The sequence below is a fragment of the Balaenoptera borealis genome, assembly GCF_965194805.1.
Source record: "Balaenoptera borealis genome assembly, chromosome: 11".
NCBI classification, from domain to species: Eukaryota; Metazoa; Chordata; class Mammalia; order Artiodactyla; family Balaenopteridae; genus Balaenoptera; species Balaenoptera borealis.
Genome location: NC_138868.1, coordinates 79308 through 93322, shown reverse-complemented (window position 1 = coordinate 93322; position 14015 = coordinate 79308). Strand labels below are relative to the sequence as shown.

The following is a 14015-nucleotide window of genomic DNA, read 5'->3' as shown; positions in this document are numbered from 1 at the left end:
ACCCTCTCGCCCTCGGAGTGGGGAGGGCTACTCCGCAGGGCTGACTGGAGCCCTCCCCCAGGGCCTCGGGGGCACTGCCGAGCCCTTTGTGAGGCTGCGGGTCACTGTCCAACGCTGGGTGGGTGGTGGCCAGTCCCGCCTTTGCCGTCCCCACGGCCCGCAGCTCCTGCAGCGACTGCTTGCTCAGCTCCACGGAGGTTAGACTGTAGCCGTGCGCAGAGGACGGGAGTGGCGTTGGTGGGGCAGGAGGCCAGGGCTCGGGGAGGCAGTGATGGGGAGCTGCTGGCCTGGGTTATGCCAAAGGCACACAGTGACGGGAGGTGGCCACTAAGGGGGGCTGTCAGAGGCTGGGGGAGAGGGTAGGGACTAGGGGCCCAGAGCCTTCAGGGGAGTGAAAGCGTGTCGGTCCAGACTGTGGCCACGCGCACCAGACACTAGATGGACATTTGGTCTGGCGGAGTGGTTGAAGCCCAGGGCTGGGGCCAGGGATTTAGGGGGTGGGTCTCCAGGGGCTGAGTGTCAGCGGGGTCCCTTGGGAGGGCCCTGGGCGGGACTCCTCTGTGAGGTCTGGGGGAAGCCCCTGGCGCCCACCCCGAGCCAGGGTGGAGAGGCTGTGTTCCTGCACCCTTCCCGGCGCTGCCCCCACCTGAGGCTTTGCAGGCGGCACCCTGGGAGCTGCAGGACGGCACACAAGTAGGTCGCCATAGGCCCCGACAGCTGGCAGCCACTGAGGTCCAGGGTAGTCAGCGTTGGCCAAACACGTACTGGGAGCTTCCTGGAGGCCCAGCTGCTGCACCCTGGCAGGCAGTGTTGACCGTAGGAGCTGCTATGGGAGCCCCCGTCCCCGCCTTGGTCCCTTCCAGGCCGGCCCTCACCTGAGTGTCTGCAGCACCCTGGGGCCAGGCCAGGCCCTCACCTGAGTGTCTGCAGCACCCTGGGGCCAGGCCGGCCCGCACCTGAGTGTCTGCAGCACCCTGGGGCCAGGCCGGCCCTCACCTGAGTGTCTGCAGCACCCTGGGGCCAGGCCGGCCCGCACCTGAGTGTCTGCTGCACCCTGGGGCCAGGCCGGCCCTCACCTGAGTGTCTGCAGCACCCTGGGGCCAGGCCAGGCCCTCACCTGAGTGTCTGCAGCACCCTGGGGCCAGGCCAGGCCCGCACCTGAGTGTCTGCAGCACCCTGGGGCCAGGCCGGCCCGCACCTGAGTGTCTGCTGCACCCTGGGGCCAGGCCGGCCCTCACCTGAGTGTCTGCAGCACCCTGGGGCCAGGCCGGCCCTCACCTGAGTGTCTGCAGCACCCTGGGGCCAGGCCAGGCCCTCACTCACCGCATGCAGGCCAGCCTCGCTGAGCCAGCTGTGGAAGAGGCCCAGCTCCGTCAGGGCCTCAGAGAGGTCTCCGCAGACCAAGTCGGGCAGTTTGCAGCGGGACAGCCTGTGGTCAGGAAGTACATGGGTCCCCAGCTGTGCAAGCTGCCCACTCCCTGGGGGCTGAGGTTCAGTCTGCAGACGTGCTGGCTCCACACCTGCCTCCCTGGGCCCCACAGAGCTTTTCCTGCCCTTTGTCACCACGTGTGTCCCTGCTGGGCTGCACTCCCCTCTTCCCTCAGGACATTCTCCACGAGCATTTGGATGAGCCAATAAGAGACCTTATTCTCAATATGTCTAACTCCATATAATTACCCACCAAGTGCAGGTGGGCTGAGCTTATTTAGTTAGCCAGTCCCTAACAGTCGGGCATTATGAATAACGCTGCGATGAACACCTTTATGCATTTAGTTGGGCAGTAGAATTGATGGGCCAAGTGAGCTGATCACTGTTTTGGCTCCTGATGTTTATGCCAAGTTAAGTTACCATGTCACCACTGACACGTGACTGTACCTATTTCACCATGCCCCATCGGTACTAGTTCCTACACTCTTTCTTACTTTCTGCTTACTTGGTGGTAGTGAACAGTAATTGGAAAGATTATGTACTAAGAACTGCCTCATTAATTCTCACATCAACCTTCTGAGCTGGAAGCTACAGGCTCCATTTCCCAGGGGACGAAACTGAAGCTCAGACAGACCGGCCTGTCAAGGGCACAGAGGCAGGCAGACTGGCCTCAGAGCCCGCGCCCTGAACACCTTCCATATCTGCTTGTAAGAATCCAGAGGGACCACCCAGCAGTTTACAATAGCACTTAGCAGCCTTCCCTGGGAAGGAAAATACAGTCTGGCCTTCTTTATCCCCCCCCCAGAATGCTCAGCTGTACTCTGCTTCCCACTCAGACTGGCGCCAAGCCCTCTGTCCTAACTAGCATCTAAGCTGCTACTGGAGCCCTGCCCCCATCCCCTCTTCCCTCCTCTGTCCTGTGTAGGCAGAGCCTGTCGACCCCAGCAAGGGACACCAGAGGCCACAGTTTCTCAGCCTGTCCCCTCAGCCATCCCCAGACAGGGCCACACCTCTGTCCCTGCCCAGGGTGTCCTGCTCTGCGTCCCTTCCAGGGGAAGGGCTCGGGGCATGTTCACTCGCGTCAGGGTGTTCAGACCACACTGTCTGTCGGTCCACTTGCAGAGTGGATGCAGTGGGGAGTCCGAGGTTTTCTCATGGTGGTTCGAGAGCTACTAAGAGAGAAAGGAAGGTGAAGGCCCCAGCCCCTCCCAATCCCTCACTCCCGCAAAGGACTCCTTCCTATGGTCCCGAGGTATCGGAGCTGCCTCTGCCCTCACCCTCAAGCTGCGCCAGGACCCTTCTCCCTCTTCATCCCAAGCCCAGAGCGAAACCACTCAACTGTGACCACAAGCACCTCCCCACTGAAGCTGTCTATGTGAGTCCCATGGAGGCACGTCACCTGCACACACCAGGTGGGCCTGTCCTTGCACCTGCGGTGGGCAGCCCCAGCCCCAGCCCCTGTCAACGTCCTGACATTCGTTCTCCCAACAGATGCTGAGCACCTGAGTCAGGTGCTGGGTTGGAATTAACTCCACAGAAAACAACGGCACGAGCTTTGACCCTGGAGGAGCAGAGGGTCTGGTGGAGGAGATGGGCACGGGCAGATGTCACGGCATACGGTGGTCAGTGGGGCATTTCTGAGGCCAAAATGGTCTCAGGCCAGCTGGGATGGTTTGGAGAGGCTTTGAGGATAGGCAGTGAACAGTATTCTGGGTGGAGGGCACAGTAGCAAGCAAAGGCTCAGGGCACAGAGGGCGTGGTGTACGCCAGAACTTATTAGGAGGAAGCATCGTGGTGGGTGGGGGGAGCGCTGGGTGGGTTGCCCCGGACGTGGGTGCTGAGGTGCGTGGCATGGTGAGGACGCCCTGGGAGCTGCCTTGCAAGGAGGTGGGAAAAACCAGCCTGAAGTCGTGCCTCTCCTCCGGGGAGCAGGCGTCAGGTGTGGACACGCTCCCCAGGCCCAGATGGACACTTCAGTGCATAAGATGCACACATGCCGCACACAGAGCGCCTGCCGGAGAGGGCCGCCCTGCGCTGGGGACTCGCGAGCTGCCTCCCAGGCGGCCCTGCAGCCGCTTCATCAGGCTCTGCTTCGTCTTCTCCTGTGCGGTGGCCAGTCTGCAGCTAACCAGCTGCAACGCCTGCCCCGCCGGGCAGCACCGCGCGCAGTAGCTCAGGACGGCCAGGTCCGTTCTGCTGAAGTGCACTCACTCCAGGGCCAGCTCGGGGAGGCCGCGCAGGGCCTGGTGCACAAGGGCGTCCTCCTGCGTCTCGTACAGGCAGTGCAGCAGCTCCAGCAGGTCTTTCAGCTCCTCGCCCTCCTCCTCCTCTGACTCCCCAGCGCCCCGGAGCGCTTGGGTCCCCTCCGTCCCCTCTGGCGCCGCCCTAGGGCAGCCCTGGCCCGGATCCTGCACCCACCTCGGGACATCCTGCTTCCCGCGCTCTGAAACCGCGCAGCCGAAGTGGTGCTCCATGTCGCGCATCCTCTCTGCGTTCAGTGGCCCGAAAAGGAAGCGCGTAGTGAGCGCGAGGCGGTCACGCAGCTCCGGGGCCCCCCGCAGAAGTGCCCCCGCGCCGCGAGCAGGTGTCTGGGGAGCCCCTTCGTCCTCCAGCAGGTAGGACAGCGCGGCTAAGAATTCCTGGAAGGTCTGGTCGATGAACCGGTGGGTGACCTCGGTTTCCAGCACGCCGGGCACATCTCCTTCTTGCGGAGAAACTGCGCCTGGACTCTGGAGCCGCAAAGCTCCAGTCGTTCCAGGTCCTTCTCAGAGAACTGCGCCCTGCCCCCTGCCCCCGAGGACGCCTTCGCAGGCCAGGCGGCACAGCTTGCGCAGCTCTTCCTGCAGGCGGGGTGGGTCGGCCGCGGGCGCCGAGCTCAGGACGCTGCCGATGAAAAGCAGGTACACGGACGTGGTGGTCTTGGAGGTGCGCGACAGGTCAGGACCTGGAGCAGCTAGCGCAGAACGGGCACACGACCCAGCACACAGCGGAGCACAGCGAGAACAGCGTCTCATTCTCCTTCGCGAAGCGGTAGGCACGCTCCGCCCTCCACTCGTCCTGGAAGGACTTGTAGAAGTACTTCTCGTCCTTGTCGGAGGGGCCGCGCACCTCGGCGCGCTGCGGGGAGCACAGGCGGCTCTGCAGCCTCCCGGGGGCGGCGGCGCGCGCGGCCACCAGCACGCGGGCCGAGGGCAGCAGCGCCTTGCTCAGCAGGCCGCCCAGCACCCGCGCGCCGCTCGCGGCCTCGAGGGGGCCTGTGCAGGGCGCGGCCTCGGCGGGCCCTGGCGCCGGCAGTTCGTCCACGCCGTCCAGAATGAACAGCGGCCGCTCGGACTGCGCTAGCATCTGCCGCCCCGGCGCGTTGCGGTCGGGGTACTGGTCTAGGATCAGGTCGGCCGGGCTGCACGTGCCCGGTCGCTCCAGCACCTCGCGGCAACACACGAAGAAGGCGAAGTCCACCTGGCCGTGGCACAGCTTGCCCGCCGCCCAGTCGTACAGGATTTTCCTGGCCGCCGTGGTCTTGCCGACGCCCGCCGGGCCCTGCAGCACCGCGGTCGGCGGTCTCTGGCCCTCCCCGTCGCGGCCGAGCAGGCGGTTGCAGGTGCGGGTGTCGGAGCGCCGAGCGCGTCCGGCTCCGGCTCCTCCGCGGGCCCCAGGGCCTCGTGCTCCGGGGCAGCGCTTTCGGGCGCGAGGAGCAGTTTGGTGAAGCGCTCGCTGACCTTCGCGGAGCGGGCGTCCCTCTCCCTCACCCTGGCGTGCTGCCGCAGCACGTGCTCTCGCTATTTCTGCTTGTGCTCTGGGGGCAGGGAAGGGCCGGACACAGGAGAGGGGAACAGGGGGTCGAGGAGGAGGCGGGCTGTGTCAGCCGACTCTCAGGGGCCTGTTGCCCTCCCCGCCGGGCTCAGACCTCAGTTTCCCCTGTTGCGCCGCAGTCCCCCTCCCATACGCGCTCCTCCCTGGGACCAGCTGTCAGGAACCTCCGAGTGGCTTCGAGGACACTCGTACTCCAAACCCAGGGCTCAAGGCCCGGACAGCTCGGGCCCGCGCCTCCCACCGAGAGAGACCTACCGGACACGGAGAGCAGCGCCGAGGAGCTGGGGCCGAGCCCTGGAAGGGGGAACTGCGGTGAGGCCCCGCCGACTGTGCGGGGCGGGGAGGGGCGCAATCCGGGGTCGGGGCCGCCCGCAGGATCGGAGCCCCGGGGCCCGCGAATTTGTGGATGAAGCGCGCCCAGGCCGGAAGAGCTCCGGGGCTTTTCTGGGGAAGCGGAAGGATGGAGGCCTGTGGCCGGGACTCTGCCCAGGCGGGAGGGAACGGAGGGCGGGCACCCTGGCGAGCCCCACCCCGCGCTCGCTCCGCTGCCGCTGCTCCTGGGGCCGCGCCGCCGCAGCGCGCCCGCCCTCTCCAGGGTCTTTCGCGCCGTGTCCAGCGCGCGCTCCGGCCCGTGGAAATGGATCAGGTGCTCCGCGAGGTCCACGGCGCCCGCGCCCTCCAGCCGCCCCCACGGTCTGCGGCGGCGTCCCGCAGCTTGTGGCGGAAGCGCTTCCACCGCTCCTGGCTTAGGTCTTCGAGCGCAGCCAGGAGCAGCTCCCGGGCGGCGGCAGCGCGGGGCTCCACGCTGAGGGCGGGCGCACGGGGTTAGCACGCGTGCCGTGCCCCGGTGACCCCGGCCCCTCCCCGCCGCTCCGGACCCCAGCCCCGGGCGCCCACGAGCGGTAGGGACTTAGACACGGCCCCCATCTATCCAGGTGGCTCCAGGCCAACGCTCGATAGCGCTCTACCGGGAGGGTCGTCCTCTCCTGCCAGAACCCCTACCGAGGACTTCGCTCCAAGGCGTTCCGAAGCTTTGGGCGGGCACTGGCCGCCGCTGACCCCAGAGTTAGGGGGTGACTTCCTGCTCCGCACCTCCCTTTTTGCTTATTCTTTCCACGCATGCAGGTCAAACGTCCAAGATAAGATGTCTCCCAGGGCCTGTGCTCTCCCCTTTCCTCCTCTTCCCTCCTTTCCCTCCGTTCTCTTCCCCAGGAGCCCGGAGCAGTTGGCCTCAGCAGGGAGCTGGCCTCACCGCCTGGTCCAGGCTGTGTTCCGGAATTCCCCAGGACATCCGTGCTCACTGCACCCTTTGGTGAGGCCCAGCCTGAGGACCTTGCACCAGAGGCTGAGACTGAACCCCTGGTGGGGGGACAGACCCCACAGATGCCCTCTGCGGGGCTGGAGTCCCTAGAATACCGAGCCTGGGGGACAGCGGGGGAAGGGTGTGTGAAGGACACGGGGTGTGAAGCCCCAGGAAGTCAGCAGGGTGAGGTGGAGGACCCAGAGGGCTGAGACCAGCTGATTCCCAGTGACCACTCTGAAAGCCAGCACTCACCTGGAGCAGGAGCCTCTGGCCCGTCTACAGAGTCTGGCCCCGAGGTCTAGCCCTCAGGGGCAGAGGTGGGGATCAGAGAGGTGACCCCTCCCTAGCCTGAGTCATATCCTAGGGGGATTGTCCAGCCCCGTCCATGCCCCAGACCCAGGTGCTCTAGCTCGGCCAACACTGAGATGTCTGTCTGACAGCTACCAAGCTCCCAAACTCAGGCACTGTGGCACCTTCGCACGACCAGTGTTTAAGAGCTCTGCTCAGTGACCTTTGGTTTTCTACTGTTCCTTTATTCAGTTCACGTTCTCTGAGAACCCATGGGGTGTGGCAGCGAGGCATGGTTGTGAGAGCTAACTGCAGAGCAAGGTGGGCTGTATGGAGGAGGTGGCTGGCTCAGAACAAGACCTTAAACTTTAAGGCCTCAAGATTGGTTAAATTCTGAAGGCAGAGGTGAGCGAGGGCTTCCTAGGTAGAGGGGGCAAAGGAGGGACATGCACAGTGTCATTGGGGAAAGGAAGGCTGTCACCTGGGAGCCAGGAGAAAATGGGACAGGGAAGAGATCTGTGGCCTCCCAAACCTGGCTTAAGCAGGTTGATAGGAAGAGCTTTGGACATGAGGAGTGGGTGTGACTGATGGGTGACCACGTGGGACCCCGTGAATGTGGGTTTCTACTGACAGTGTCTGCCTGTGCGAAACGTGGGTGTGTGTGTATGTCTGTGTCTGTTGGTGTGACCACCCTAATACTGTGTTTGTGTAAATGTGTCTATGGTAGGCTATATAATAGTCCCCAAAGATATCAGCTCCTAGTTCCTGGAACCTGTGAATGTTCCCTCAGATGTCAAAAGGGGCTTTGCAGGTGCGGTTAAATTCAGGATCTTGAGATGGGGAGATTATCCTGCATAGTTATTATTGAATGTCATCACAAGTGTCATAGGATGGAAACAGAGGGCGCTTTGGCACACAGGCAGAGGGCAATGTGACACTGAGGCAAGAGGCCAGGCTGCTGGCTTTGAGGATAGAGGAAGGGGCCATGAGGCAAGGAACACAGCCCTAGAAGCTGGAGATTCAGCTGGAGAAGGAAGACAGTCTCCCCTGGGGCCTCCAGAGGGAGAGCGGCCGAGCCACCACCTGGACCTCAGCCCAGTGAAGCTGGCTTTGGACTTCTGCCCTCCGCGACTGTAAGAGAATAAACGTGTGTTGTTTTCAGCCACCGAGTTTGTAGTAATGGCTAAGCAGCCACAGGAAATGAACACAGGATGTCTCTGAGTGTGCATTTCTGTGAGAGTGTGTCTGCAAGAACGGGGGCTGCGGCATCATCACTGCCTTTCCGGCCCCACAGGTCACTCAAAGAGAAATTTGGAAAGAAGCCAGAGAGAAAAATACCCCCACCTTACCAACAGCAACAAGGATAAGGATTACATGAGACTTCCCTTCAGAAACCATGCAAGCAAGAGCATGGAATGAAATATTTAAACTGATGAAAGAAAAAATCCACCAATTTAGAATTCTTTACCCAGTGAGATTATACTACAAATGTGAAGGAGAAATAAAGACTTTCTCATACAAACAAAAATTGAAGGAATTTCTCACCAGTAGAGCAGTCCTGCAAGAAAAGTTAAGAGAAGTTCTTCAAAGAGAAGGAAAATGACACAGGTCAAAATTCAGATCTACATAAAGAAATAAAGAACATTAGTGAAGAAATAAATGAAGGTAAAATAAAATCTTTTATTTTTCTTATACTTAGCTAATCTATCAGTTTGCTCGAAATAATGATAGCAATACATTAGACGATGGTAGATTGTGGAAAAGGGAAACATATGGTGACAATGTTACAAGGGATGGGAAGGAAGAACTGGGGGTACTCTGTTATAAGGTACTTGCACTACCTGCGAAGGGATATACTATCATTTGAAAATGGATTTAGATTAATTGTAAAGGTAGATTGCAAACTCTAGGGAAACCACTAAAGCATTTAAAGAAGTATAATTGATACGTTAAGAGAGGAGAGAAATCAGAATCATATAAAATACTCAAACTCAGAGAAGGTAGAAAAAGAGTGGAAGACAAAAGGAAACAAAGACAAAAGCATCAAATAGAAAACAGTAATAAATATGGTAAATATTAATCCAACTGTATCAATAATCAGTTTAAATGTAAATGATCTACATACACCAGTGAAAGAAAGAGACTATATCAGAGTGGATAAAAAAATGACCCAACTATATGTTGTCCACAAGGAACCCACATTAAATATAAAGACACAGATGTGTTAAAAGTAAAGGAATTAAGAAAGATATACCACGTTAACACAAATCAAAGAAAACTGGATGGATGAAGATGAACAGAAGACATAAACTTCCAGTTATAAGGTAAATGAGTATTAGGGATGCAGTGTACTGCCTGATGACTACGGCCGACACTGCCGTCCAGCATACATGAAATGATACATGGCCAACGCTGCTGTACGTTATACATGGAAGTTGTTAGAGTAAATCGTAAGAGTTCTCATCACGGGAGAAAAAACAGTAATTTTTCTTTTTCTCTTCTTTCTTTCCTTTTTTTTGGTTTTTATATGAGATGATGTATGTTAGCTAAACTTACTGGGGTAATCATTTCGCAAAATATGTAAGTCAAATTATTATGCTGTACACCTTAAACTTATACAGGGTTGTATGTAAATTATACTTCAATTAAACTGGAAAAAAACTGGAGTAGGTTTAGTAATTTCATACATAATGATGAAAGAATTAATTCTCCAAGAAGATGTAACCATCCTTAAAGTGTATGTGCCTAACAATAGAGAGTCAAATGCATGAGGAAGAAACTGATAGAATTGCTAGGAGAAATAGATGAATCCACCATTATATTTTGAAACTTCAACAGCCTTCTACCAGTAATTGACAGATCTAGCAGGCAGTAAATAGGTAAGGACATAGTTGAACTCGATAACACCATCAATCAACTGGATATAATTATATCTATTGACTACTTCATCCAACAACAGCAGAATACACAGAATTCCTCTCAGGCTCATATGGAACATTCACCAAGAAAGACCACATTCTGGGCCTTAAAACACATCTTAACAAATTTAAAAGAGCAGAAATCATACAATGTCTGTTCTCAAGCCACAGTGGAATTAAACCAGAAATCAATAACAGAAAGATAGCTAGAAAATTCCAAACTATTTTGAGGTTAAACAGCATACTTGCAAATAACACAATGGACAAAGAAGAAATCTCAAGAGAAATTTTAAAATATTTTTAACAAAATGAAATTGAAAATACAACTTATCAACATTTGTGGGATTCACCTAAAGCAGTGCTTAGAGGGAAATGTATAGCATTGAATGCACATATTAGAAAAGAAGAATGATCTAAGATCAACAATATAAACTTTTACCTTAAGAAACTAGAAAAAGAAAAGCAAATTAGATCCAAGTAAGCAGAAAAAGGAAATAATGAAAATTAGAGCAGAAATCAATGAAACTGAAAGCAGGAAGTTGAGAGAAAATCAAAGAATGAAAAACTAGTTATTTGAAATGATCAATAATATTAATAAGCCTCTAGCCAGGCTAACCAAGAAAAAAAGAGGTAAGGTACAAATTACTGATATCAGAGATGAAAAAGGGGCCATCTCATGGACATTATAAGGACAATAAAGGAATATTATGCACAACTCAATGTGCACAAATTTGATAACCTAGATAAAATGGATCAATTCTTTGCAACACCCAATCTACCAAAACTCACACAAGGAGAAGTAGATAACATGAATATGCCAATATCTATTAAATATATTGAATCACCAATTAATAACCTTCCAAAACAGAAAATACCAGGCCCAGATGGGTTCACTGGTCAATTCTACTAAACATTTTAAGAAATGAAAACAGTTCTCTACAATCTCTTCCAGAAAATTAAGGCAGAGGGAACACTTCCTAACTCATACTATGAAGCCACATTTCCTTAATACCGAAACTAGACAAAGGCATTATAAGAAAGGAAAATAATAAATCAATATCTCTCATGGATAGATGCAAAACTCTTCAACAAAATATTAGCAAATTGAATCCAACATGTGTAAAATGAATTATACACCACAACCAAGTGAGATTTATCCCAGGTAAGCAAGGCTGGTTTAATATTAAAAAAAAATCAATCAGTGTAATCCATCTATCAACGGGCTAAGGAAGAAAGATCACATCATCATATCAATAAACACACACACACACAAAAGCGCACTTGACAAACCCAACACCCATTCGTGATAAAAACTCTCAGGAGACAAGAATAGAGGGGAACTTTTTCAGCTTAAGAAACGATATCTACAAAAAAACCTACTGCTAACATCACATTTACTGGTGAGAAACTAGATGCTTTTCCTCTAAGATCAGGAACAAGACAAGGATATTCCTTTTCACCACTTACAGTCAACAAAGGAAATCTTAGCCTATGCAAGAAGACCAAAAAAGTAAAGTATATACAGATTGGGAAGGGAAAAATAAACTCTTTTTTTTCACACAAGATTGTCTATCTAGAAAATTCCAAAGACTCCTGGAAGTAATAAGTAGTTATAGCAAGGTTACAGGATACAAAGTTAATATACAAATTCACTTGCTTTTCTATATGCCAGCAATGAACAATTGAAATTTTAAAACATATGTAATTTACATTAGCTCCAAAGAAAGTGAACCACATAGGCATAGATCTAGCAAAGTATGTGCAACATCTATATGGGGAAAACTACAAAGCTCTGATGAAAGAAATCAAGGATCTAGATCAATGGAGAGATATTTCATGTTCCATGGATGGGAAGACTCAATATTATTAAAGTATCAGTTCTCCCCAGATTGGACTATAGATTCAGTGCAGTCCCAATCAATATCCAGGCAAGTTATTTTGTGGATGTTTACAAGCTGATGCTGAAGTTTTCATGCAGAGGCAATAGGCCCAGGATAGCCAACATGATGGTGAATGAGAACGTCGTCGGGAGACTGACACCACCCGCTTTCGGGACTTTCTGTGAAGCTACAGTGACCAGGACTGTGCAGTGCTGGCAGCAGACTAGATGAATACATCGGTGGAACAGAATAGAGAGCCCAGACGTAGACCCACGCAGATGCAGCCAAGTCAGCCTTGACGAAGGAGCAAAGGCAATACAGTGGAGAAAGGAGAGTCTTTTTCAACAAATGGTACTGAAACAACTGGACATCCCCGGGGAAAAACTAATCTGGACGGAGACTTTACACCTTTCACAAAAATTACCTTGAAATGGATCATATACCTAAATGTGAAATGCAAAATAATACAACTTTTAGAAGAAAATCTAGTGACCTTGGCTTTTTTGGCAATGATGTTTTAGACACAACACCAAAGGTATGATTCATGAAACAAATTGATACATCTGACGCAATTAAAATTAAAAACTTCTGCTCTGCAAAAGACACTGTTAGAGAATGAAAAGACAAGCCAAAGACTGGGAGAAATTTAAAAATATATAGATATTTATTTATTTATTTGGCTGCACTGGTTCTTAGTTGCAGTACCTGGGATCTTTGTTGCCGCGTGTGGGATCTTTAGTTGCAGCATGCAGGATCTAGTTCTCTGACCAGGGATTGAACCCCGGCCCCCTGCATTGGGAGCACGGAGTCTTATCCACTGGACCACCAGGGAAATCCCCTGGGAGAAAATTTTGCAAAAGACATATCTGATAAAGGACTGTTTTCCAAAATATACAGTGCTTTCCAGACTCAACAATAAGAAAACAAACGACCTGCTTAAAAAATGGTCAAATGATCTGGACACCTCACCTCCCCAAAGAAGCTATTTGGGTGGCAAGTATCGTATGGAAAGATGCGCAGCATCATATGTCACCAGGGAAATGCAAATTAAAACAGCGGGATACCAGTACATACCTGTTGGAATGGTGAAGATCCAGAACACCGCCAACACCAAATGCTGGCGAGGATGTGGAGTAACAGGAGCTCTCCTCACTGCTGGAGGGAACGCAAAATGCAACAGCCACTGTGCGAGACAGCTTGGCGGTTTCTAACAGAGCTAAACACAGGCTTACCAGACAATCCGGCAATAGCACTCCTAGATGTTTACCCAAATAAGCAGAAAACTTGCATGCACACAAAAACCTGGACACAGATATTTATAGCAGCTCTGTTCATACCTGCTAAAACTTGGAGACAGATGTTTTCAAGAGGTGAGTGGATAAACCCATTCTGCTGCATCCCTATAATGGAGTGTTTAATCAGTGATGAGAGGAAACGAGCTATCGAGCCAGGAAAAGACATGCACGAACCGTGAATGCATAAGCTCGGGGAAAGCAGTCAGTCTGAAAAGGCTATCTACTGTATGAGGCCAACTCGCTGACAGTGTGGAAAAGGCAGAGAGTGAAAAGATCAGTGGTTGCCAGGGATTGGGGGAGGGAGGGGTGAACAGGTGGAGCTCAGGGCTTGTTTATGGCAGTGAAACCGCTCTGTGTGATGCTATAATGGTGGACGCATGACATTATGCATTTGTCCAAAACCACAGAATGTACAACACCAAGAGTGAATCCCAACGTATGGATTTTACTTAAGAATAATGTATCAATATTGGTTCGTCGGTTGTAACACATGCACCACACTAATGCAGTGTTAGTAATAGGGGAAATTGGAGGGTATAACAACTCTCTGTACTTTCTGGGAAATCTTTCTGTAAACTTAAAACTGCTCCAAAAAATAAAGTCTATTAAAAAAAAACAACAACATAAGAAATTCCCTGGAAGTCCAGTGGTTAGGACTCCAAGCTTTCACTCCCAGGGCCGGGGTTCGGTCCCTGGACGGGGAACTAAGATCCCACAAACTTCGCGGCTCAGCTAAAACAAACAAACAAACAAACACAAACTCATAATGTGGTACCACTTCACACCTGGGAGGATGGCTGTAATAAAAGCGATGGACAGTAGCAAGTGTTGGCGAGGATGTGGAGAAACGAGCTCTCCTCCCCCGCTCGTGGGAAGGAACGTGGTGCAGCCACCTTGGGAACCACTGCGGCAGCGCCTCAAAGTGTTACACGTGGCGGCACATACGACCCAGTAATCAACTCTGAGCTATCTACCTGCCCCAGGGAAATGAAGACACAACATCCACACAAGAACTCCTACACTAATATGTGTAGCAGCCTCATTCCTAATAGCCCCAAAGTGCAAACAACCCAGATGTCAACGGATGAAT

The 14015-nt window shown here is 52.9% G+C and overlaps 1 protein-coding gene across 1 annotated transcript; it reads right to left on the bottom strand.

Moving 5' to 3' along the window:
• Positions 1–1491: 1491 nt before the first annotated feature.
• On the bottom strand, positions 1492–6060 carry NLRP6 (NLR family pyrin domain containing 6; the record flags this gene model as incomplete). Its single annotated transcript, XM_082342191.1, is given in 9 exon segments — positions 1492–3635; positions 3639–4121; positions 4124–4220; positions 4222–4374; positions 4376–5057; positions 5060–5207; positions 5211–5224; positions 5497–5937; positions 5940–6060. Coding segments are annotated over 9 exon segments (2373 nt in total), but the record flags the coding sequence as incomplete, so codon positions are not given.
• Positions 6061–14015: the final 7955 nt, after the last annotated feature.